The 21,037-nt window shown below is 47.7% G+C and overlaps 5 protein-coding genes across 5 annotated transcripts in view; 1 reads left to right on the top strand and 4 right to left on the bottom strand.

The window, feature by feature from the left end:
• The window catches only part of C922_03916 (hypothetical protein), a gene marked incomplete at both ends in the record, with an annotated part of 11,974 nt that extends 7,130 nt beyond the window's left edge, over positions 1–4,844 (bottom strand). Inside the window, one exon of the mRNA XM_008819503.1 lies at positions 16–4,844. Coding sequence (XP_008817725.1) covers positions 16–4,844 — 4,829 coding nt within the window. The remainder of the gene's footprint in view (positions 1–15) is intronic.
• A 2,635-nt stretch (positions 4,845–7,479) lies between these two features.
• On the bottom strand, positions 7,480–10,031 carry C922_03917 (CAMK/CDPK protein kinase; the record flags this gene model as incomplete). The annotated part of the gene is made up of 5 exons (XM_008819504.1): positions 7,480–7,524; positions 7,737–7,835; positions 7,992–8,066; positions 8,222–8,713; positions 8,949–10,031. The coding sequence occupies 5 exons, from the start codon at positions 10,029–10,031 to the stop codon at positions 7,480–7,482; spliced, it is 1,794 nt and encodes a 597-aa protein (XP_008817726.1).
• Positions 10,032–11,787: 1,756 nt separating this feature from the next.
• C922_03918 (hypothetical protein) lies at positions 11,788–12,662 on the bottom strand (the record flags this gene model as incomplete). Its single annotated transcript, XM_008819505.1, has 3 exons — positions 11,788–11,946; positions 12,111–12,355; positions 12,476–12,662. 3 exons carry the CDS (start codon positions 12,660–12,662, stop codon positions 11,788–11,790), a joined length of 591 nt encoding a protein of 196 aa, XP_008817727.1.
• A 1,162-nt stretch (positions 12,663–13,824) lies between these two features.
• Positions 13,825–18,503, top strand: C922_03919 (hypothetical protein; the record flags this gene model as incomplete). Its single annotated transcript, XM_008819506.1, has 2 exons — positions 13,825–14,341; positions 14,656–18,503. The coding sequence occupies 2 exons, from the start codon at positions 13,825–13,827 to the stop codon at positions 18,501–18,503; spliced, it is 4,365 nt and encodes a 1,454-aa protein (XP_008817728.1).
• A 143-nt stretch (positions 18,504–18,646) lies between these two features.
• C922_03920 (hypothetical protein) lies at positions 18,647–20,530 on the bottom strand (the record flags this gene model as incomplete). The annotated part of the gene is made up of 7 exons (XM_008819507.1): positions 18,647–19,103; positions 19,224–19,297; positions 19,472–19,556; positions 19,698–19,787; positions 19,901–19,977; positions 20,215–20,342; positions 20,527–20,530. 7 exons carry the CDS (start codon positions 20,528–20,530, stop codon positions 18,647–18,649), a joined length of 915 nt encoding a protein of 304 aa, XP_008817729.1.
• Positions 20,531–21,037: the final 507 nt, after the last annotated feature.

Here is a 21,037-nt window from a genome sequence, read left to right on the forward strand (position 1 = left end):
AAGGCCTCTCCACACGAGGAGGATAACGCTTCTTGCGAGTTGCTGCTACATATCGAGTTGCTATTTCGGAAGGATCTATTCGATGCTGCAGACGGGGAGGTTGATATTGACTTGGCCTTTCGGTTAAAGTTTGACATCACGGAGAAGGCGGAGGAGGAGGAGGAGGAGGAAGAAGAAGAAGAAAAGGAAGAGTTGTCCCATTTTGCCGATGCTACTTGTCTGAAAGAAGGGGCTAGATAGTCGGGCGAGTAACCCGAGGATGACGCGTAGGTGCTGGATGATGAAGATGACGCCGATGAGATGGTCAATGAGTGTAGGGACATCGAATTTGACTTGGAGTGGAGGGACAGAGAGCGATCGGACGATTTGATGGAGCCGAAGGAGGTTTCATGGCAGTCGGATGGTATGGACGAGCAGAGGAGAGACGATAGGGAGGAAAAGCTCCCGCAGTCGTCACTCCCCTGCAGTCGATTCCGTCGATTCCGCGATTTTGCCGTCATTTTGGGGGTCATCTTCGGCGCTACCCTGGGTGGCGTTTTCGAACCTGTTTTCTGGACCATCCTCTGCATCAGTCTGTTCATTCTCACGTCGGTCTTCTTCTCACTCTGCCGAGGGATACCTCCTATGGTGACACAATCCCTCGGTGCAAACTGCCCACAATGGTTGAACGTAGGCTCAGTGCATCGGTTCATTCCTGTCCTGTTTACATCGCTACACAGACTTCTACTCTGTACAGATCTCCTCCCGTGAGGATTTCCCATTTCGGTGTTTCTGCTAGGCGCTCTCTCCACTGCATTCTGCTTCAGGTGAGACAACACCATCATCTGGTTATGCTGATGTGGATACTGATGGAGAAGTTCATTCTGATGCTCATGTTGATCTGGATGGTGGCTGCTCCTTGATTGAACTGTCCTGTTCACTTTCTCCTCCTCGAATGAGGCCATCGTGTAGTCGCTCAGGGGACCTACTAGTTTCTTCCACCATCTGCTTCGGGCGTTTAAGAAACAACCTTGGCTGCAACCTCCACCACCTGGGAAGCCGCTCCTTCTCTCTTCAACCCGCTCGCATTGGTCATACGAAACAGGGTTACCACTTTGGATGAATGGTACGTGTTGACTGCTAAGTGAACCCCCCCCGCTGTCAGCTTCTCTCGCATCCATGATGAGTTTGCTCCTCTGAGGGGGGTCCTCTAATCTTACGGCACTGGAAGGGGGAAGCAGTTCGGGGGATGAGTCGATTATTTCCTTCCTTGCAAAGGGATTTGTCTTCTCCGCGTGGTCACCGGTCGAAGGGGATATAATCGGGGTCATCTTCGTTTCAATGCTCTGGTGGTTCATCTTGGAGGGCTCAGTTGGCACCCCATTTGATGACCCACCTGGAGGGCCCCCCTCCACCACTGCACCTCTGCTACGCCCTCCAATATGCTGTTCTCTGCTGTCCATTAATTTCCTCTTAATGTTTCGAAAGTACTGGATCCGGACGTGGGGGGCCACCCTCCTCGGTGCTTCGATCGGGGGCTGTTCCTGGGAGTTCCGTCTCGAGAGGGTTTTCGCTTCAGCAGCTGCATTGGGCGCCGTCCTTCCCCCAGATGGAGCGAAGAAGTCAAAATGGGTGCCACGGCCAACGTTGTTTTGGCAATTTCCGCCTATTTCTCCTTTTTCGCCTATTTCGCCTTTTTCGCTTGTTTCGCCTCCCCCACCTCTTCCGCCGCTTCCCCCCAAACTGGCATCGTCGCTACCCATGCCGTTGCGCAAGCGCCTCTTCCTTCGGTCCCGTCTCTTACTCAGTTTGTTCGCTCTGAATAGCAGATCCTCTGGCGCTGTTATCTGGGGTGTCATTCTCTTCGATGCATGTCTCTGCGATGCATGTCTCTGCGATGCGTGTCTCTTCGCTGCATATCTCTGCGCCGTATGTCTCTTGGCCGCAGATCTCTGCGGTGCATATCTCTGGGCCTGCCTCCGGACGATTCGGTCGTCCCTCTTGATGCCCCGCCTCCACTGACACTCCACGTAGGCACTGTGCAGAAAAAACTCATAGTAACAGGTGATGTGGAAATAAGTAGAGCAAGATGGAAACATACATTTGGTCTTTATGCCAGTGGACCTTTTACAAAAAATGCAGATTTTGGAATGATTATTCGCCACGGACTGCAGGATCTTCTCTTTAATCTCTTTCAGAATGCCCAGGTTAATAAAATCCCTCTTATAAATAAGCTGCTCAATTTCTTTGAAGAATAAATTCAATTCGTTTAGCTTGTTGGCACTTAGGTTGATTTCGTTCCTTGTGTGGTTACTGACGATGTGAACGACGTCCGTAATGTAGTAGTTATCCTCCGTGACGACGGAGCAGTTGTTTGTATCGATGCAGTATACATTGGTTAGTCCATTTTGACTGTACATGGTTAGGTCGTCTGCGTAGCCATTCAGATATGGGTCATCCTCGTATTCGCCTTCGCATTCACCTTCATATTCAGCATCGCATTCCCCTTCGTCCACATCCTGTGCGTCGTCTCTCCTGTTTGCTCCATCAGAGGAGTCACTACAGCTGGGCGTGCTACTGGTCGCGACGTAGCTACTGGCGGCGCTACTCAAACTGGAGCAGCGGGGGTAGGGGTGGTGCGCGTCGAGGCGGTGGGCGAGGGGTAGTTGCACATCGGGTCGCGACACCCCGTGGCTAACTACCCTGGCATGCACACCAACGCGGGAATGACTGCCCTTTTGACGTCCCCTCCTCCTGCTGGAGTGTGCGCATCTGGACGATCCCCTCACGCGACACCTGCCTCTCCTCCCAAAGTTCATTTCATCCAAGTTTCCGCACTTCACATTGCCATAGGACACTCCCTGAACGGTGCACTCCGCTTCATTTCTCCCCACAGATGAGACATGGGCAATCGAAGTACCCCCTCCAGTAGGATACCTTCCATACAATACATTTGTGTGCAAAATGAAATTATGAAAAATGAAGTGCTTAATCTGTTTGAGAGTCAAATTGTAGTAGTAGGGATTCATAAGGAAGTTAAATGAGTGACTGTGGATGGTAGTGTTGTAGTTGCTGAGGAGCTCTTGCTTGATTTTCTGGATGATGATTTCATTCATGGCTTTCAGTTTGGCATACATATTACTGAAATAATCTTCGTTATAGAATTTGAGAAAAAAGCATTCAAAGTAGACATGCATTAGGGAGCAACATTTTGAGATGTCATTGTAGTACAGACAGCAGAGGTGGAACCACAAGTCTGGGCCCGTCCTGATCATCAGGACGTTTCTTTGAAGTCCATTACAGATACTGCACTTTATTTCCTGCTTGTCTCGTTCGAGCAGGTGCAGCTTGTACTGAATGGCGTGTAGGTACGAGATGGCTGCTATGTATTGACTCTTTTTCCCATCGTGGGGGGGCTGACTAAACTGACTTTGCTGCGGGGGAAACAGCATTGAGCGAGGGGACCGCCCCTGGGAAAGCTCCCCATGGGAGCCCTTTTTGTAGCTCCCCAAAGGTCTTAACAATTTGCCCCTCATCTTAGTAACTTTCTCTGGATTCATTTCTAAATCAGCCCTTCTCTTTAGTTGCTTCTTTGCCTTCTTGTTATAGGGCCCTGTGTCATGACTTACATTTCGGTTGCATCTCGTGTCGGACTGGTAGGAGGTGTCGCGGTGGTATACGACGTCACGCTGATATGCGATATCGCGGTGGTAACTGGCATTGTTATTGGACCAATCATCAGTGGGTGTCTTCACAGCTTGTCCTCTCCTTTTGGATGCCCCATTCCTTTTTTGATTTCCCTTACCAGAGAGGATGATATCATTACTGTTGCCAAACTCGGGATCACTTAGGCATTTAAAAAATCGCCTTCTCCTCCACGAAACACTTTGAGGAGCCTTTGCTTCCTCCATTTGGGGGCCACAATCGAGGGGTCCCTGGGTCGCGTCGCCAACTCTCCTTTGGTACGCAAAGTGATACTTCCTGTACTGCTGACCCGTACGCTGGAGATCGCATGGATAGTGGCAGGCACGGTGGGTGGCGTAATGAGCGGCCTTGTTGGAGGCAACACCACCAGTGGTACCGACGATCGTAGGGGCCGGCGCATCTCCTACCGCGGCCCAGTCCGCCCCCCCCTCGTAGTCGACACACACGTCGCACACAAAATTGCTCAAATTGAAGTTGTCTCGAAACATCTTGTAGCAGTACACGTGAAAGTACAGGGAGCAGTTTCTGCACTTCTCCATGTGCTCTAAATTATTACTAAGGAAGCAGATGGTGCAGGTTCTCCTCTTCCTGTAGGTAACAAAACAGCTAGCAATTCTTTTCTGATGAGTTCGAATGCACTCATGTTGCTTTTCCAGATGAAGCATTCTCATCCTCTGCTCTCTTCTCAGATCTTGAATTAGTTTGTCTTGGTCGTGTATGGGTTTGACTCTGTTATGTCCCCCACCATAAGTTCCCATTTTTTGTATGTTCCCTTTCTGGGTATTATTATTTTCTTCTTCCTCGAAGGGGTTGTCGCGATGGCGACTACTGCCATAATGGTGATTATTGCTATAATGGTGGCTGTTGTTGCTTCCCATCTTCTGACTCAAAAAGAGGGTTTTGAAAAACGAGTCCGTGTTGAGACTCGCTTTTTCTTTCCCCGAGTGTTGGTCGTCATTCCTTTGGACACAGTCACCTCCATCCCAGTCGCGCACGTTGAAAAAATGTTGTTTCTTCTTTACTGTACTGAAGGAACTGCCACTTTGCAATCCGCCTTGACTTTCCACCCCCCCCGCAAAATGCACCCCCTGCTGATGCTCATCTTTGCTATAAAACCGAAGGATGTCCAGGTAGCTCCTATTCGTGGCGTCTTTTCTCATTTTTCTTTTACACTTCTTGGGGTTGTATCATCATGGGTGACGGATATCCCCTTTCTCTAGTTGGGTCCTCTCGCAGGGTGCACAACGAGACATTCCCGGGGGGGAAAAGGTCATACGGGGGGTGGAGCGCCCTCTGTTACGCAGCGCCCTCTGTGCCAAGTGCGTTTTCTGCGAAGTGTTGAGGATCTAAAGCGTCGGTTGCTCGTCCCCTTTCGCCACCGCTCCTGTGCTGCTTTGTCCTATTTTGCCACGATTACGCGGCTTCGTCTTTCGCGTGGGATTATTCACTTGGTTAACCCTTAGGGGATGATTCACGTCGTCCACCCTTGTGACATGATTCATTTCTTCATTTGCCTCTTACTCCAATGGAAGCAAAATCAGTCTGAATTCGCAATTTCCCCCCCCGGTGCCTCTAATGTCTTAACAACGGAGATACAAACGGGTGGGGATGAAGGAAATCAGTCAAAAGGACAAAAAAAAAAAAGAGGAAAAAAAGAATAAAGAAGGGAAGACGAGAGAAAAACGGATCAGAACATAGTAGAGCAGAACATAGAACAACAGAACAGAGCTGTTTTTCTCCCTGAGGCAACTTCTTCTCCCTGCCCGGTGTACATACAAGCAGGGCGAGGGGAAAAAAATTCCCGATTCGCTTTTTTTTTTTTTTCAAAATAAAATAAATTAGCAAAATAGGTTACAGTTACGCTATTGGAATGGAGATTTACATACGTATGAAATATAAACATTTGTAACTTTTTTTTTTTTTTTTTTTCCTTTCTTCTTTCCCCTTTTTTTGGCCAAACAAAGCGGTAGAAAACAACAAAAGTACGCAGAAGGGAAATGCCGGTGAGAAATTAGGGCGAATGCAGCAGTTTCGGCTTCTGATACGAGAAGGCACCGCTCGGTTCCTGCTGCGGGGGAATACAGGAGAGGTCACAAAGGGATTAAAAAAAAGTAGAAAAAAAAGGGGGAAAAAACTTTAAAATTGGTTAAAAAGAAGCTAAAAATGGGTTAAAGAAGCCTCAAAAAAAAATGAGCCTAGAAAAAACTTTAAAATGAGTTAAAGAAGCCTCAAAATGGGAAAAAAACAACTTTGAAAAATAGGTTAAATGGGCTGAACAGAGGTAAAAAAAAAAAGAAATCCCTCCTTTCTGTAAAGCCTACTAACGTCACTACAAAAGGGTCAAAAACATCCCAAAGTCGAGAAAAAAAAAAAAAAAAAGGACCAGGCCGCTGATGCTGTAGGGAAGAATAAGAGTACCCGATTTTATGACGCCACTTGGAGTACCGTGCCGCAAAAGCGACCCCTACATTTGGCAAAAAGGAGTTAGCCTCTCCAGGTACATGTACATAAATATACATATAAAATATATGTTGGTATTTTTTTTTTAAGGGCATACATTTCTATGTGAAGAATTTTTCCCGCAATTTCTCTCCCACTGTGCCGCCACCACATAGCAATCAATAATGCCTCTTTGCCAAGTGGTCGCTGTATGGACTGTCCCCAAAATGGGTCCCCCCCAAAGCTCGCCGTCCTACTCCTATATCATGTTTTGCTCTTTTCCGTGGATTGCCAAACTTAGTCATCACCCCTTCTTTTCTCCTCCATTCCCTTCTTGGCCCCCTGAAATACTCTCCGTGGAGAGGAGGCGGAACCAACATCATCCCGCAAGGGAACATATAAAACCAGCAGAACTGAATCACTACAACTGGTAGGTGCCATTTCCAAGTGGGATATATCCCATGACCTGAACAGAGAATTACCCCCCTCTGGGCATAGGATACGGGAAAAACAAATTTTACAGTACCTACCTTCCTATGTACAAGGGCCCTCATCATATTTGGATGTCCCGCATGTGTATAAAGGAACAGTGCTTCTCTCCTACTTCACTATGGCGCAACGGACGAGTCGGGAAATACAAAACATCGCGGGGCCATACGAACGAGGATTCCCCAATTATTGCTAAGCTGAGGGGACACCCCTAGTCCATCCCCTCTCCTCACGAATCTGTCATAGTTCCGCCCTCTTCGGAACGTAGTTACTCGATAGCAAAGACCACCATCAGCATGTATACTCACCAGTGCAGTTGTGTCCCTCGCTTGAGATGCCCCCTTTTTTGGCCGAGTAGCACTACGTGCACACGTGCAGGCAACAAATTTTTTGTCGGGCCGCTCAAACGGACAGAGTTAATTATTGCGCAACGAGTGGAGCATTCACAGTAAGACTCCAAAGAAAGGACAAAAAAAAAAAAAAAATAGCAAAAAATAAAACAAAATAGAAAAAATAAAATCAATGCTCAGAGGGCGCTTAAAAAAAATTAAATCATCCGTGGAGAGAGCGGCAGCGGTATGTGGATGCCGGAAATTGGAAAATTCGAAAAATTAAAAAATTCGAAAAATTAAAAAATTCGAAAAATTAAAAAATTCGAAAAATTAAAAACTGGGAAAAATTAAAAAATGGGAAAAAATTAAAGAGGCCAAAGGGATGACGGGTGATGTCCTGGACGCGGTAGACCCAGCGGGGGAGAGGGAACAATTCGACCCCCCCTAAACGTGCCACTGCTCGTCTGCCCCTAAACGGGTCGCTTCTTTCCTGCCCCAGTGTGTGCCTGCAGATAATGGCCGCTAACCCCAGCGGCTAGAACGTCGACTTCATCATTTCGGAAAACTCGTAAAAGTCGATCTGCGGAGGGGAAAAAAAAAAAAAAAAAAAATGAAAAACCGAGGGAAGAAAGGCATACCAAGGGGCACACCTGCTCACATACATGTGTGCTATGTGCAGGTATGCACGCAGGCAGGTTTCCTCCATTTGGCGAAGATAGCAGCTGGACACAGCGACATAGCATATCTTTGCTTCTCTTCTTGTTCACTTCTTCGCCGAATTCGCCTGATTACCTTCCCGTCACCATTTCTGTCCACCTCACGGATCATTTTCTTAACTTGGTTGACGTCTCTCTCTGTGATGTTTCCTCTTTTGTTTCCGTTGAAAAGGATCTGGAAGGAGGCCGCGAAACGGTGGGACGGTGAAATAAATGAAGGGCAATTACATCTGTTCTGCTACGAAAATGTTATGCAACGCAGCTATACTGCTAGGCCTCTGTGCGTATGCGCGTGAGCACATTCCCGTGCAGGGCGGGTGAAGGTCCATACGTGAGCCAGCTCCGCGGTGGTAATCTCCCCGTCGTTGTCCACATCGAAGACGCGGAAGGCGCAGTAAATGAGTTTCTGCAAGAGGGGTGGAGGTGGAAGAAGACGCGCAAAAGATAAGGAAGTAAAAATGGGGTCGAAAAAGAGCCTCAAAGAGGAAGACTACGCCACTTGGCTGAAGAGCAGCGTAATGAGCCGCGTAATCTGCCGCTTAACCAGCGGGGTCGACTCACCTTGGAGAGCTTCCGCCTGTCAATCGCGGCCGCCAAAAACTCAGTGTAGTCGATGTTGCCACTTCCGTCGCTGTCTATCTGGTCCAGGAGAAGGTCAAAATTCGGGGGCAACATCAAGCCGCTCTTCTCCAAGCCCTTTCGCAGCTGCGCCTTCGTTATCGTCCCCTTTCCTTCTTCATCCAGGTGTAGAAATGTCGCCTTCAGCTGCTGCACATCGTGGTCGTTGCTCTGTTGAGCAATAATCGTCATGGATAGCTTTTGGAAGCGTAGCATGAGGGCGTAATTCTTGAAATTTTCCAGCACGTGGATATCCATCTTAAATTCCAGGTTGAAGAGGCTGGGCTTCTTCTTAAACCATGGATGCCTGAGCGCTTCGCTGGCCGTTGTCCGTTTTTCCGGGTCCATGGTTAGGCAGCGCTTGATGAGGTCAGTGGCTTCCTCCGTCACGTTGGTCCACTCCTTGCCCTTGAAGTTGAATTTTCCGCTTTTGACCTGTGAGGCGGCGAAATGGGGGAAGCAACAAAAGTGAGGAAAGACAGCAAAAGTGGAGGGGTCCGCTGTGATGTAAAATGTCACAATCCCACCACTTCACCACATCAGGCAGGTGACCACCACGTATGCCCGGCTCCATAACCGCGCGATGCCGCCTAATCGATCGATTCTGCATAACCGCTCTATGCCGATTAACCACTCTATGCCGCCTAACCACTCACCGCTCACTGCTCACCTTGCTGAGTATCTCGTGGTCGCTCTCGCCGTAGAAGGGGGGGTAGCCGCACAGGAGGATGTAGAACAGCACGCCGGCGGACCACAAGTCGCACTTGTAGTCGTAGCGGCCACTTAGCACCTGCGGGGCGACATAGTAGGGGGTCCCAGCCTTCGTCTTCATCTCCGAGTTCGTGTCACTGAAGTAGGAAGCCAAGCCAAAGTCAATCACCTTGATTAGCGATTCTGGACACTTATCGAAAAATAAAAAATTCTCTGGCTTCACATCTCGGTGACATATATTCCTAATGTGCAGGTAGTTAAGAACGGAGAAAACCTGCTTCATGATAAAGGACGTGTACATTTCAGAGAAGGGTGCTTTCTTTACAATTCGATCGAATAACTCTCCACCTGTGCATAGCTCCATCACCAAATAAATCTGCTTACTATCTTCAAAGGTTTCTAGCAACTTTATCACGTTAGGATGGTCTAAATTTTTCATGATGTCAATTTCTTGTCTAAATCGGGGTACATTCTTTAGCTTCTTCTTCGACACCACCTTGACAGCTCTCTGAATTTTGAGCAGTTTGTCCGTTGCTTTGTACACGGATCCGTAGGTCCCCTTCCCTAGTGGTTCTTCGGAGAGGTTATAAAAATCCTGCAGATTTCCTGTAAAGCTTAAAATGAACCCCTTCCTAGAGAATTTGAAATTTTCACTGTTTCCTGTTTTTAGTGCATGGTGGGGATGAACATTCTCATGCGGATTGTCCTGCGGATGATCATGCACATTATCATGCGTGCTGCTATCTTTGCCTTTTTTCATACTCTTAGTTAATCCCCTTTCTCCCATTTTTGACTTCTTACACTTTAGTGCCTTCCCCCCCTGCTCCTCCTTCTTCTTGTCCCCTTCCTGCTGCTTCCCTTTATTGTTAGCAATCCTGCTTCCATCGCAATACGCGGTATTGTTCTTGCTCCATTTGAAGGACTTGTTCGTTGGCCCCTTTTTCTTCCTGAGTGTATCCGTTGACCTCTTCATCTTGTTCTTGATGATCGCGTTGGAGACGGGTCTGCTGGGTCTGCTTCTCTGGGCGTAAACGGTGCTCATCTTTTTGGCAGGGAGTGGCCGTAGATCAAGGAGGGAACGACACAAAAAGTGGTCACACAATCGTAAAAGAAGTAAGCGCCGAGAGGTAGGAGCGAAAAGGTATGACTCACTTCGCCACCACGCCTGCTCGCTAAGGAAAAAAATTAAAAGCGCCAGCCACTACTGGTGCTACTACTGCTACTGGTCCTACTACTATCACGGATGCTTACACTCTGCTGCCGCTTTGAATCGAAATAAGGGCGCTATAAAAAAGGAGAACTTACGCCAGAACGGGAAAGAAGACACCGACAAGGATAGATTCAGGTGCACACTAATTGCTCAAAGAAGAATAGCATCACTTAGCGAGATGCCAACTTCTGTAACAAAAAGAAGAAAAAAATTAATCATCTGTCAGAGAAACGATAAAAAAAAAAAAGAAAAGGATTACCAACAAAAATGAGCCCCACTTTGTGTGTACTTGTCGGGAGATACAAATGACTGGAGCACTGCACCCCTTTGACTTTTCAAAGACGTAAAGGAAAAAGAAAAGGAAAGAACAAGATCTGTAGCGAAAAATAAAAAATTAAAAAACGAAAAAGAGCATAAAGTTAATCTCAGATTGGTGGGAAAAAAAGGAAAAAAATTGTATCTTCTCGGAAAACGGACAATTTGGCTTAAATGCAAACGAGCAAATTTTTTAATCATTTAAAAATTATACGTGTCTTACGAAATTTACGAAAAAATGTTACCAACCGTTGTGTGGAAACAACGTGGGGGAAAAGACGCGCAACTTTCACCTGATCGCTTCGTTTTAAAAAAAAAAAAAAAAAACTGTTCAGGTGAACAACTGAAAAAGGTTGCATACAATTGGGGAAGTAGCTCGAAAGGGGAGAAATACTCTAGAAAAAAAGCTAGCTAGTTACTAGCTGGCTAGCCGTTGGTGCATACATGTATAGTTAAAAAAAAAAAAAAAAAAAAAAAAAAAATTGCGCCAAATTGTGCCAAACTGTGCCAAATTGTATCATATGGCTCGGCAAATTATGACTCGTTGAGCCGTTTTAGCACAATCGCACGGCAACCCATCGACGTGGAAAAGCGTTTCACTTAGCAACATTTCGGGGGAATACAAACTGTGGACTATGTTACTTCACCTTTTAGGTAAGCTCCACCGTGGGCCAATCCAAATTGCATCTGTTCACTAGGTTAAGCGAAAGGAACTTCGACTTTGTGTATTTCTAAACGGCAGAATTGTTTGAGCGCGTCGTCAATGCATTAACAAAGTGGAAACTGGCAAAATGGGGGTTTTCCTCCCCGATGCTACTGATACTTCGGCCAGAGGACAATTCCTATGGAAGACGGAAAAACGTAAATGCCTCTGTTTGACAAAAAAGGGAGTGCTACAAGACCCGAATGTGTCTGCAGGTATTTGTTCGTTGTCGGTATGTTACACCGTAAATGTGTAACAATATGGATGAATGGATCCTTCCTGTTGGGGCACTTCTCCTTTTTTGGGGCACACTCACGTGTGTGTGATGGGAATACAGAAAATCCTTCTCCCGTTGCGTTTCCCTGTTTGAGCTATTCACCGACTTGGCGAAAGTGAGGAAGCTCAAGTAAAAGGTAACTCACGTGGGCTGAAATGCTTCAACATGTCGGCTTATTAGGAAAACGTAAGAAATATGTATAGTATACAGACACTTTTATGCTATTTCTCCGATTTGGTGTAGCTTCTTTGTGCCATCCTCGATGTATCCTCCTAGTAGGAAGGGCCCTCTGCTCACTTGACCTTCATCACGTGCACAGTGAGGTCTATGTGGAGGCTGTTCATAAAGGTGTACTTCATCGGGTAGCTTCCAACGTCGTCGAGCTTCACCTTTTTGCTTTTTATCTTATCGTACACGTCGTCGTTTTCGCGGATTAACCCCCGGGTTAGGAGCTGCGGTGAGGGCGGCGGTGAGGGCGGCGGTAAGGGAGATATTTCCCCTCTGCACAGCAACGTCAACACTGACGACAATGGTGAGGACCAAACAACACGCACAAATGAAGAATTACACATGTAAGCATGTGCCTTATGTGCGTAGGTACACTCACACGCCTTACATAATGCAGGATATCGTCTTGAGTGACGAGGATCTTTTGTCCGTCAGAGAACTGGAAGGGAACATTAAAACCGTCAAGCTTCTTTTTGTACGTCCAGAGAAAACTCCTCTTCATTTCGTCAATGTACTTGAGCGTGTTTTCAGTCTTCTCCTTTTCGACCAGCTCATCGATGGTGCTCCTGTAACCCAGTTTCTGCGGTATGATATAGTTGAAGGCGTGCGAGAGCTTCACCTTTTTTATTTCTCCTGCGGGGGATCATGATGGGGAAAGTTGACAAATAGGGGCAGAGGTCGAAAAAGGAGGGTTAGCAAAGCAGTCATTACATCCACTGGGCCGACACATTTCTTATATTTGTGACGACGAACCTTTTGTTCCTATTTCATTGTCGGCGCTCACAGTAATGTGAATCATCTTGGTGATTTTTTTTTTCTTCTTCTTCCTCACTGCGTAGAGGGCGGAATTCGCTTTGACTGCGCGGTTGCTAAGGTACGCCTCCGTCGTTAAGCTGAGTCTTAGTAGACAGAAAAGCAGGGCGAGAATGACGACCCGCATTGTTGTGTTCCTCCTCTTGGGGTTGTATCATGCTGCTCTCTTATACTACCATGCGTTTGTGCTGCGTCTCTTTCAATCCTAGTGAATACCTTTCTGTGGAGGGTTACTTTCCTGCCACTTGTGTCAGCTGAGTGGCATACGCATTTTTCCTCCTTTCACCTCTCCCTTTTGCATTTCTTCCCCCACGAGGTAGGTCCTTTTTTTTTTTTTTTCCTTTCTGCTTCCTATACCAGCGTGTCGAAGGGTGTGCATGAGCAGGCAGGGGCAGCGAAGAGGACACTTCCCCGTTGGTAAGAACATATAAAGGGAGCTTAATCGGAGGAAAGTTCTGAACGCGGAGGGGCGGCGGCTGTTGGGAGGAAAAAAAAAAATCAATCAATCGGTTACTCTATGTATTTATCTGTTTATTCACTTGAGTCAGAACATTTTCGCTGTTGCACTTTTTGGAAAAGGGGCCGGGAAAAAAGAAGGGGGAAAAAAGGAAAAAAAACGGAAAAAAAGGTAAAAAAAGAGAAAAAGGGTTGCCTGGCTGGTCATCACTTCCGCGCATGGTTAAACTGAGTCGGTGGGTTGAATTGGGCAAGTGAAGGTAAAATTAGCCGCCGCGTTTGGAGCTTCCATATTTGGCTCGAAATCCTTGCGCGGAGGGGTACGTCCCATGAGTAGCGCCTGAATCATCCGTTCCCGCCCCCATATGTGTCATTCATTCGCTTATTTGTTTGTTTGTTCATTTTGTTCTTTGTTTTTTTTTACTTTTTTTTTTTTTTTTGCGGAAGAGCCTGTCCCTGCAACTCAGCACTTCTTCATACGAACACACCGGTGGCTAACTAAATAGAAGCACCGAACCCTAAAGGGGTTATCTTTTTTGCCAAATTGGATACCCCCCCTCATTCCCCCGTGGGAGAAGAAATATAAAGAGGAAGATGCAACCAGGGGTTCTGAGCTGTTTATCAATGTGAACAGAAGTTCCGCCCCTGGGAGGGGGGTGGTAACGTGGCGGTGGACAGGAATGTAACACAGAGAGGGACCGGTGTGGCAAGTCGTTTTGGATGGACTGACGTAACCGTTTTGGATAGACTCTCCTATCCCTTTTAGATAGACGAGGCTAACCGCTCCAGGACCAGCTTAAGTAGAATTGCAGCCACGCAGGTAACTTACCACCATGAAGGGACTAATGCGGATTCAGGTTCGGACAGATCGGCCGAGGGGCTCTTTCGCTTCGGCGTCACGGGAGCGTCGCCAATTAGTTTTCAAACGGGCAAGTGGATGCACCGATGCGGCTATCAATGCGCCTATCACTGCACCTATCGATCATCTCATCTCTTCCTGCCAACCGAGTACACACTATTGGACCACCCGCGCTTTTTTGCAGGTTGCCAGAGGGGTTCACTCCCTAGTGGCCAAGTCATCGGAGAACAAGCTGAGAAAAGTAAAAAACTACATCAGCAGCTACCAGGAGAGCAACGCTGATCCGAAGGGGAAAAACAGATACCTGGGGTTACTCAGGAATATTTACCATACCATTCCGTCTAGGTTTAATGAGACGGAGATGTGGGAGCACTTCTTAACTGTGCTGAAGCAGGATAGATGCTTCGCCAAGTTAAAAAATATTGTCAATAGGAATTCGCTGGTCTATCCTTCTCTGCTGTGCAGGCAAATTGTGTTCCTTTACTACATCGGTAAGTGCCCTCCTCCCCTCGGGCTGCCAGGCGGAGTTGCAGTTTGGGCGAAGCGGCCCCGACTCTCTTTTTACACTATGTTTTTGCACTATTTTTTTAGTATGTTTTCAGTATGTTTTCAGTATGTCTCCATTTTGCTTCCACTTTGCTTCCACTTTGCTTCCATTCTGCTTCCATTCTGCTTCCATTCTGCTTCCATTCTGCTTCCATTCTGCTTCCATTCTGCTTCCATTCTGCTTCCACTTTGCTTCCACTTTGCTTCCATTCTGCTTCCATTCTGCTTCCATGCTGCTCCCATTCTGCTCCCCCCGCAGGGCTGGACGACGAGGCGAACCGACTGCTGGACCAAGTGAAGCGCAAGCTAGCCAAGTGCGAAGCGGAAATGTTCCTAGAGTGCGACGCAAAAGTGAACGAAGACGTGGGTGATGTGATCAAAATGTTGTATGTCCTGTACCATCTAGGAAAGACGAAGCAAAATTACACAGAGGTGGTTCTCCTATGTGACAAGTATATCTGCAATACTAAGCGGGACCCCCTGAACAATTTGAAGTACCTTCTCTACTTCCACCTCTTTTATGTCCAAATGAATCACTCCTTCGGAAAAATGCACAGGTGTATCCAAATGAGGAAGCATCGCATGAACTTGGAGCAAATGATGTTCCTCATTCGATACGTCAACCTTTATTTGAAGCGCCTATATTTGAGCGGCCTTGTCCGGCATAGGGGAGATCGCTCGGGTAGGGTAGCGGTTAGACAAGCGGAGATCACCCCCGAGGAGGGCACACACACAAGTGGGAATGACTCTCCATGTGACCGCAAAAAGGTGCGGAACAAAGTACAGAAAGAGTTAGATATCTTTCTAGGCAACCTGCTTAGGATAAATAAAAATGAGAAGGACCACGACGTGTTTAGCAGCTTTGACGATATTGTAATAAACGGGGGAAGGAGGGATGGTATATGTGTGTCTCCACCTGCTGCGCGGAGGAACCCCCTCTTGGGAGAAGGAGGAAAGGTGTTCATTGCCCGGGAGGATCGCGATGGAGGACCCACCTGGGAAAGGGGCGACCCCTCTCTCCTTGACACAGGTCTGGTGAACCACTCTAAAGTGGCTGAAGTGACCCACGTGACGGAGAGAGACCTGCTTCTGTACAGAGACATCTACACAGCCTGCACCAACGAAATCATGAAGAGAGTGCTGATCTGCAATGAACCACTGGGAGCAGACGACCTCTGGAACAACTTCCTCAGCAGCATGTTTAGGGACAACTTCATACACTTCATGATGGACAGAATGAAAAGCGAGATGAAGATCCTAAACGAGCAACAATTTTTTACTTACCTCAAACAGGTGAAATTATTACAAATAGCAGACCATCCTTCCGTCAATAGCATGCTACGAATAGCTTTCAAACATCACTCAATTGCTGAGATGAAGTCAATGAACAATTTTCTCATTGCGGATAAGATGACCTACTATACAGACATTTTTTGCCAATGTCCTTTTGTGCAGAAATATATTCTGAACATGTACAGGCAAAATTTGAACTCTTTTAATGTAAAGATTTTGAAAAAAATATTGGCCAAGTTGTTTTACTTGTTAAAGGAAGATAAGTCTCTCATTAACGGTTTTGATGTGCTCATAAAAAATATTTTTGTAAAAGTTGCAGTGAATGGATCGTTTAGCGATATCATCATGGTTTTGCAAACACTGAGACAATATCATTTTTACAAAAATGGGGTGAATAATGGGCAGTCCAGGAGAAGGGGAGGCTCTTGGAGGGGGATATGCCATGATGGGATTTCCCCACCTTGTGGGGGTCCCACTCTTGCCTACGACGAAGTGAGGAAAAAAGTGCTTTCTTTCTTTGCGCCCATCGGTGCAACGGACAACTGTGAGGAGGACGAAATGGGAGGAACTCCGGGGGGAGACAGCCTGGACGGCCTCTTCCACTTGAGTGCCCCCCGCCTGGACTACATGAAACGTGGTGGAGCTAGCAGCAGAGTTAGTGTCGGAGATAGCGGCGGAGGCAACGCAGATGACGGTGGTAGGCCACACAGCTGTGCTAATGGAGGAAGCGAGTACCACCCCATTTGCGAGTACATAATGTACCGAACTGTTATCGAGAAAATGCACCTGGGAGGGAAGCTCCTTTACGACAAGTACTTCGATCTGAACATCATCCTGATGATGAACAAGCAGCTAGCTAAACTGTTCTTCCTTTTTGTGTGCAAGTTTTTCTCAGCGATGAGGAGAAGGGACAGCTCCCTGAACATTTTCGACTGCGTTAATAACTGTGTTAGCGACGGCGGTGTGGGAAGGAGCTTGAGCGGTGCGGCGAAGAAGGGGGCACACACGATTGATCAGAGTGGAAACAGCGGCAGTAGTCCCTGTCAGGCGGAGTTCCCATTTGGGGACGCAGTGTCTCTTCGCTCCTTCACAGAGGAGAGGTTAGCTATCCCCACCGAAGTGTTGCAAACCTACGCGCAGAAGCACCCAGAGGAGTACGCCGCTGTGAAGCGCTTCGGCGATTTGCTCCTACTCACCCTCATCGACAACTTCCTCTACTTCGAACTGAAGGGTTCCCACTTTATACATTTTTTCTTCGGATTATTCGAGGAAGACTCATGGCCCCTCTGTACATATCACCATTTTTTTTTCTATCGAGTGTTTAAAAGGCTCAGGTACAGTCAGATAAGTGCCCGGGACAGGAGGTGCGTCCGGGAGGGGGACGACGCTGCGGATGACGCGGTGGCGGGCTACCTCTCCTCAGAAGAGGCGTTCGAGAGGCGCAGGCAGCAGATCGTGGACATTTGCCGGGAGGAGGTAATGTGGGCCATCCGGCGGGGCCTGGGCGTGGGAGCGGCAGAAGGGGGAGAAGAGGAAGAAGTGGAAGGCGTGAAAGGCGTGAAAGGCATGAAAGATGTGAAAGACGCGGGAGATGCCAGCCAACGGCCCGACGTGGACTGCCTGATCAACCTAATATTCTGCCACCTCCAGCAGGAAGACATAATCGACATATTCAGAAACGTCTTCCTGCCGTCCCTAAACGATTACCTCAAATGGAAGGGGAAAAATGCAGCTGTGAAGTACGCACTGGGTGGGGACCCCGCGGAAGGTACCTGCTCCAAGGGAGAAGCACCTAAAGGAAGAAGAAACCATCACACTAGGACCATCCATTTGAACGGTTTTGCACAAATTAGAAGTTTATTTAACGAAGAAGGGGAGAGTAAAAAAATGGAAGTCCAATCTGCAGAGGTGGTTAGAAGGTATGAATTCTTTTACCTTAACATGATGAGTATGGGCAAAGGTAGTGATGCTCTGGAGGACCCTTTTCCCACCCGGGGAGACTACCTATGCTACGCTGATTTTTTACTTCAGAGGAGGGCCGGATGCTCTGCGCAGGACCTGTTGCGACTCGCCAGGGGGGTCGATAAATACGGCCCCTGCGGCGAAGTAGGAAGCTTACTGCGGAGCATTCAGGCGTCTTGGAGCAGTTGTATAGACAGAGGCAGTGGAGTGAACTTGGACGTGGACTGCCAAATAAGTGGCGATGTTAACTTGGTCACCTTCCATGTCAGCTACCTCCTGCTTCTGACCGTTTCCATGCAGAAGATTCTGCCGGAAGAAGTAGCCCCCGTGTTGAATCAAATTGATATCGAATTAGCGAACGGTACAGATATCCCCCCCTTTTGGCGTCTCTTACTGGTACAGCTTATTTATATTCTTAGAATTCAAGGGTTGTTTTCATTCGACCTGCTTTGCTCCAAGTACAGACAGGTCACCCTCTTGTATACACGATCGATTGGGCAGATAAAGAAAGAGAGACAAAGGAGTAAGACGAACCAATGCTCCCGTTATAGTGATAACATATGGACCCAAAATATCGTAAAATATCTTCAAGATCGGAAGGTCCCCTTTGAGGAGGAAGTGCATCTGGTAGACAGTCCCTTTACATTCGTCGTTTATGTACCCTCCATGAATCTGTTTCTCCTGAATGGAGAGAAGTCTCTTTTTTGTGATACCTTTGTACGTTGTTTGCAGAATAGCCTGTTTAGCCACATGGATTCGAAGGTGGTTCAGGTGCACGAGGGGTGCTACCACTGGTTGGTGCATCAGAGTGGGGGTGGCGGTGAGCCAGTCGGTGTGGCGGTTAAAGGGTAGATAAAGTAGAAGGGTACAAAAAAAAAAAGGGGGTCATTTTTTGGGGGATGGAAGGCATAAAAGGACATGTTCGTGTATACGCAGATGTACGTTAGCGGGGTTAGGCGGCCCCTGCAGATGGCCCAAGTAAACCGCTCAGCCGCTTAACAGTCAAATCGTTTAGCAGCCGAATCGCCTGACCGCAACTGAAGCATCTTCCGCTGCCACACCTGCTGCGTCGCCTCATACAAATCGATGTACTCATCGTAACTCATATTGGTGAGATCGATCGGGAAGACGTGCAGTGCGGGATTGTATATATTAACCAGATTGAACTGCGATTCGGCATACATCTTTCTGAAGGTGCTGTAGCTTATGTTTAACGTGTTACCGAGGGGGAAGATTTTCACGCAGTCCCTTTTGTCCGCCCTGCGCGGGCTGCTCACTAAGAGGGTCTTGTTTGTCTCGTGCGTTGTGCTACTCGTCAGTTTGGAGTGGTTTGCCTGGTTGGCTTGGTTTGCCTGGTTGGCTTGGTTGGCCTGGTTCCCCCGGTTTGCCTCGTCTTCCTGGTTGGCCTTCTTCGCCTGATTCGATTGTATCTCCTCTTTTGCACCTTGGTCCCTAACAAAATTGGGGCAATTGTACAGAGGGGCAGATATAGACACGAGCTGACGCGTGTCACAATGAGGGGGAGGGGAGGGGGTGCTCCTCTTGAGCGCATAACGGATTTTTTAGTTTTACGCGCAAGAAGACATGCTGAGGTATTTCGCTTCGAACACCTCGCAGAGTTTTATGCCCGCCAGTGGTTCAATTTCCTGTAGGAGGGACAAAAAAGAAGAAGAAAAAAAAGGAACCTCTGTGTGTAGTGTTTACTATCAACACATTGGCTGCATTTCCGCCTGACCTGTTTGAAATTTTTTTTTTTTTTTTTTCTTTTTTTGGCTAGTCCACCTTGCCTGTTGATACTTTTCCAGGCGCACTTAACTCACCTGTCCATCACGCCCAACTTTGATTGGTTTATTTTCGTTCAAGCTGTTTTTTAAGTGAGACACTTCTTGAAAGGACACATCCACGCTGCGAGGGGAGAGAGAAGGAGAAGCGAGCAATAAACAGAGCGATGATCTCCTGGTGTGATGATTCATTTTGAAGCATGTCGCGGGAGAGGTGGCTATCTTGATGATGGTCTCTGAGTGAGGGTTGCCCTCCCCGCCTTACACTCGAATCCACTGAATGTCAAAGTTCCGCCCTCGAAATATCTTGTCGTCATAGTAGAAGTAGACATTGCTGTTTTTGGATTCGCCCGGCCTGGGGAAAAGATAAAGGGGGGAGAGGTGCGACCTTGTGTGTGACATTGCACATATGGGTGTTCATGGGGGGCGGGTGAATTCGTCTGGTCGGCCCCCCCACGGAAACGTTACATCGACTGCATGACGGCGTAGCCGCAAAACTTGGAGCTCGCATTGACGGAGAAGATCAGCATCACGTAGTCGTTTTCCTGGTGGACGGGGAAAAAAGGGCATAAAAAGGGGAAAAAAATGAGCAAACGGAGGAGGGCAAACAGGAGGGCCAAACAGATGAGCCATTTTAACGACGTTTTCTCCATTCGGAGAGATGACAGAAGGGGAGACCACTCGGTGGAGTGCCGAAGTCGCCTCCGAATCCACTAGCCGTTCCGGTGCATTTCTCCCCGAAAGTGGGTCATTCGTCCGCTACTGTCCCACGCGCAACTCACCGTAAACGCGGAAACAAACTTCTGTTCATTTTTTGGAGTGGTGGCCCAAATGTTATAGTTTTGCGAAATGTAGATGTTTTTGTCTGACGAGCTTTTGATTAGAAAGAATTTAGTCCTCGGACTTGTGTCTGAGGGGGAGAAATTGGGAAAAAAAAGGCGAGATGGGTAGGCATGCATGGAAGACGCTCCGTATAGGACACGCGGAGTATAACACAGGGAAGGCGAAACAAGTTTGTCTGGTGAGCTCCCAATTGGGGCAACCGCAGAGCAGACGGAACTCTCGCTTGCCCATATGGCACAAAAAATGCCAACTCATTTTGGCGGATTTTCATTCATATCATTTACATAAACTGTCAATGCCCTCGAATGGCAGGGGACGAGGAGGCGGCGGCGCCGCGGGGAAGCAACTTCCAGGGTTCATCCTTTAAAGGGGGCGACGATGCCATGAAACGGAAGAAAAACTCTACTGTACATTGCGGACCATAGCGCATCCAATTGGGGCTTCATTTTTTTTTTTTTTTTTTTCGCCTACGGGGGGGCATATTCCTCCGCGCAGTGAAGGCAACTCTGTGCAGGGAGTCAAGTTGGTGAAAAGAAGAAGAAGAAAAAAAAAATTCCGTCACTCCTCAGATGGTTCTTTTCCGAACTGTCGTGGGGTGTACGCAGCCTCTGCCGCTGCTACCTCTGTCGCTACCTCTGCCGAGGTGAAGGCAAAGTCATGATGATCACCCCCCTGCGCCAGCGCAAAAAAGGTAACGTGTACTGGCACGAGGAAATACAATTGGGGTAACCGCGCGGGGAAGGCAACGTATTTAGAGGCGAC

This window comes from Plasmodium inui (genome assembly GCF_000524495.1).
Source record: "Plasmodium inui San Antonio 1 unplaced genomic scaffold supercont1.18, whole genome shotgun sequence".
In the NCBI taxonomy this organism is placed as follows: domain Eukaryota; phylum Apicomplexa; class Aconoidasida; order Haemosporida; family Plasmodiidae; genus Plasmodium; species Plasmodium inui.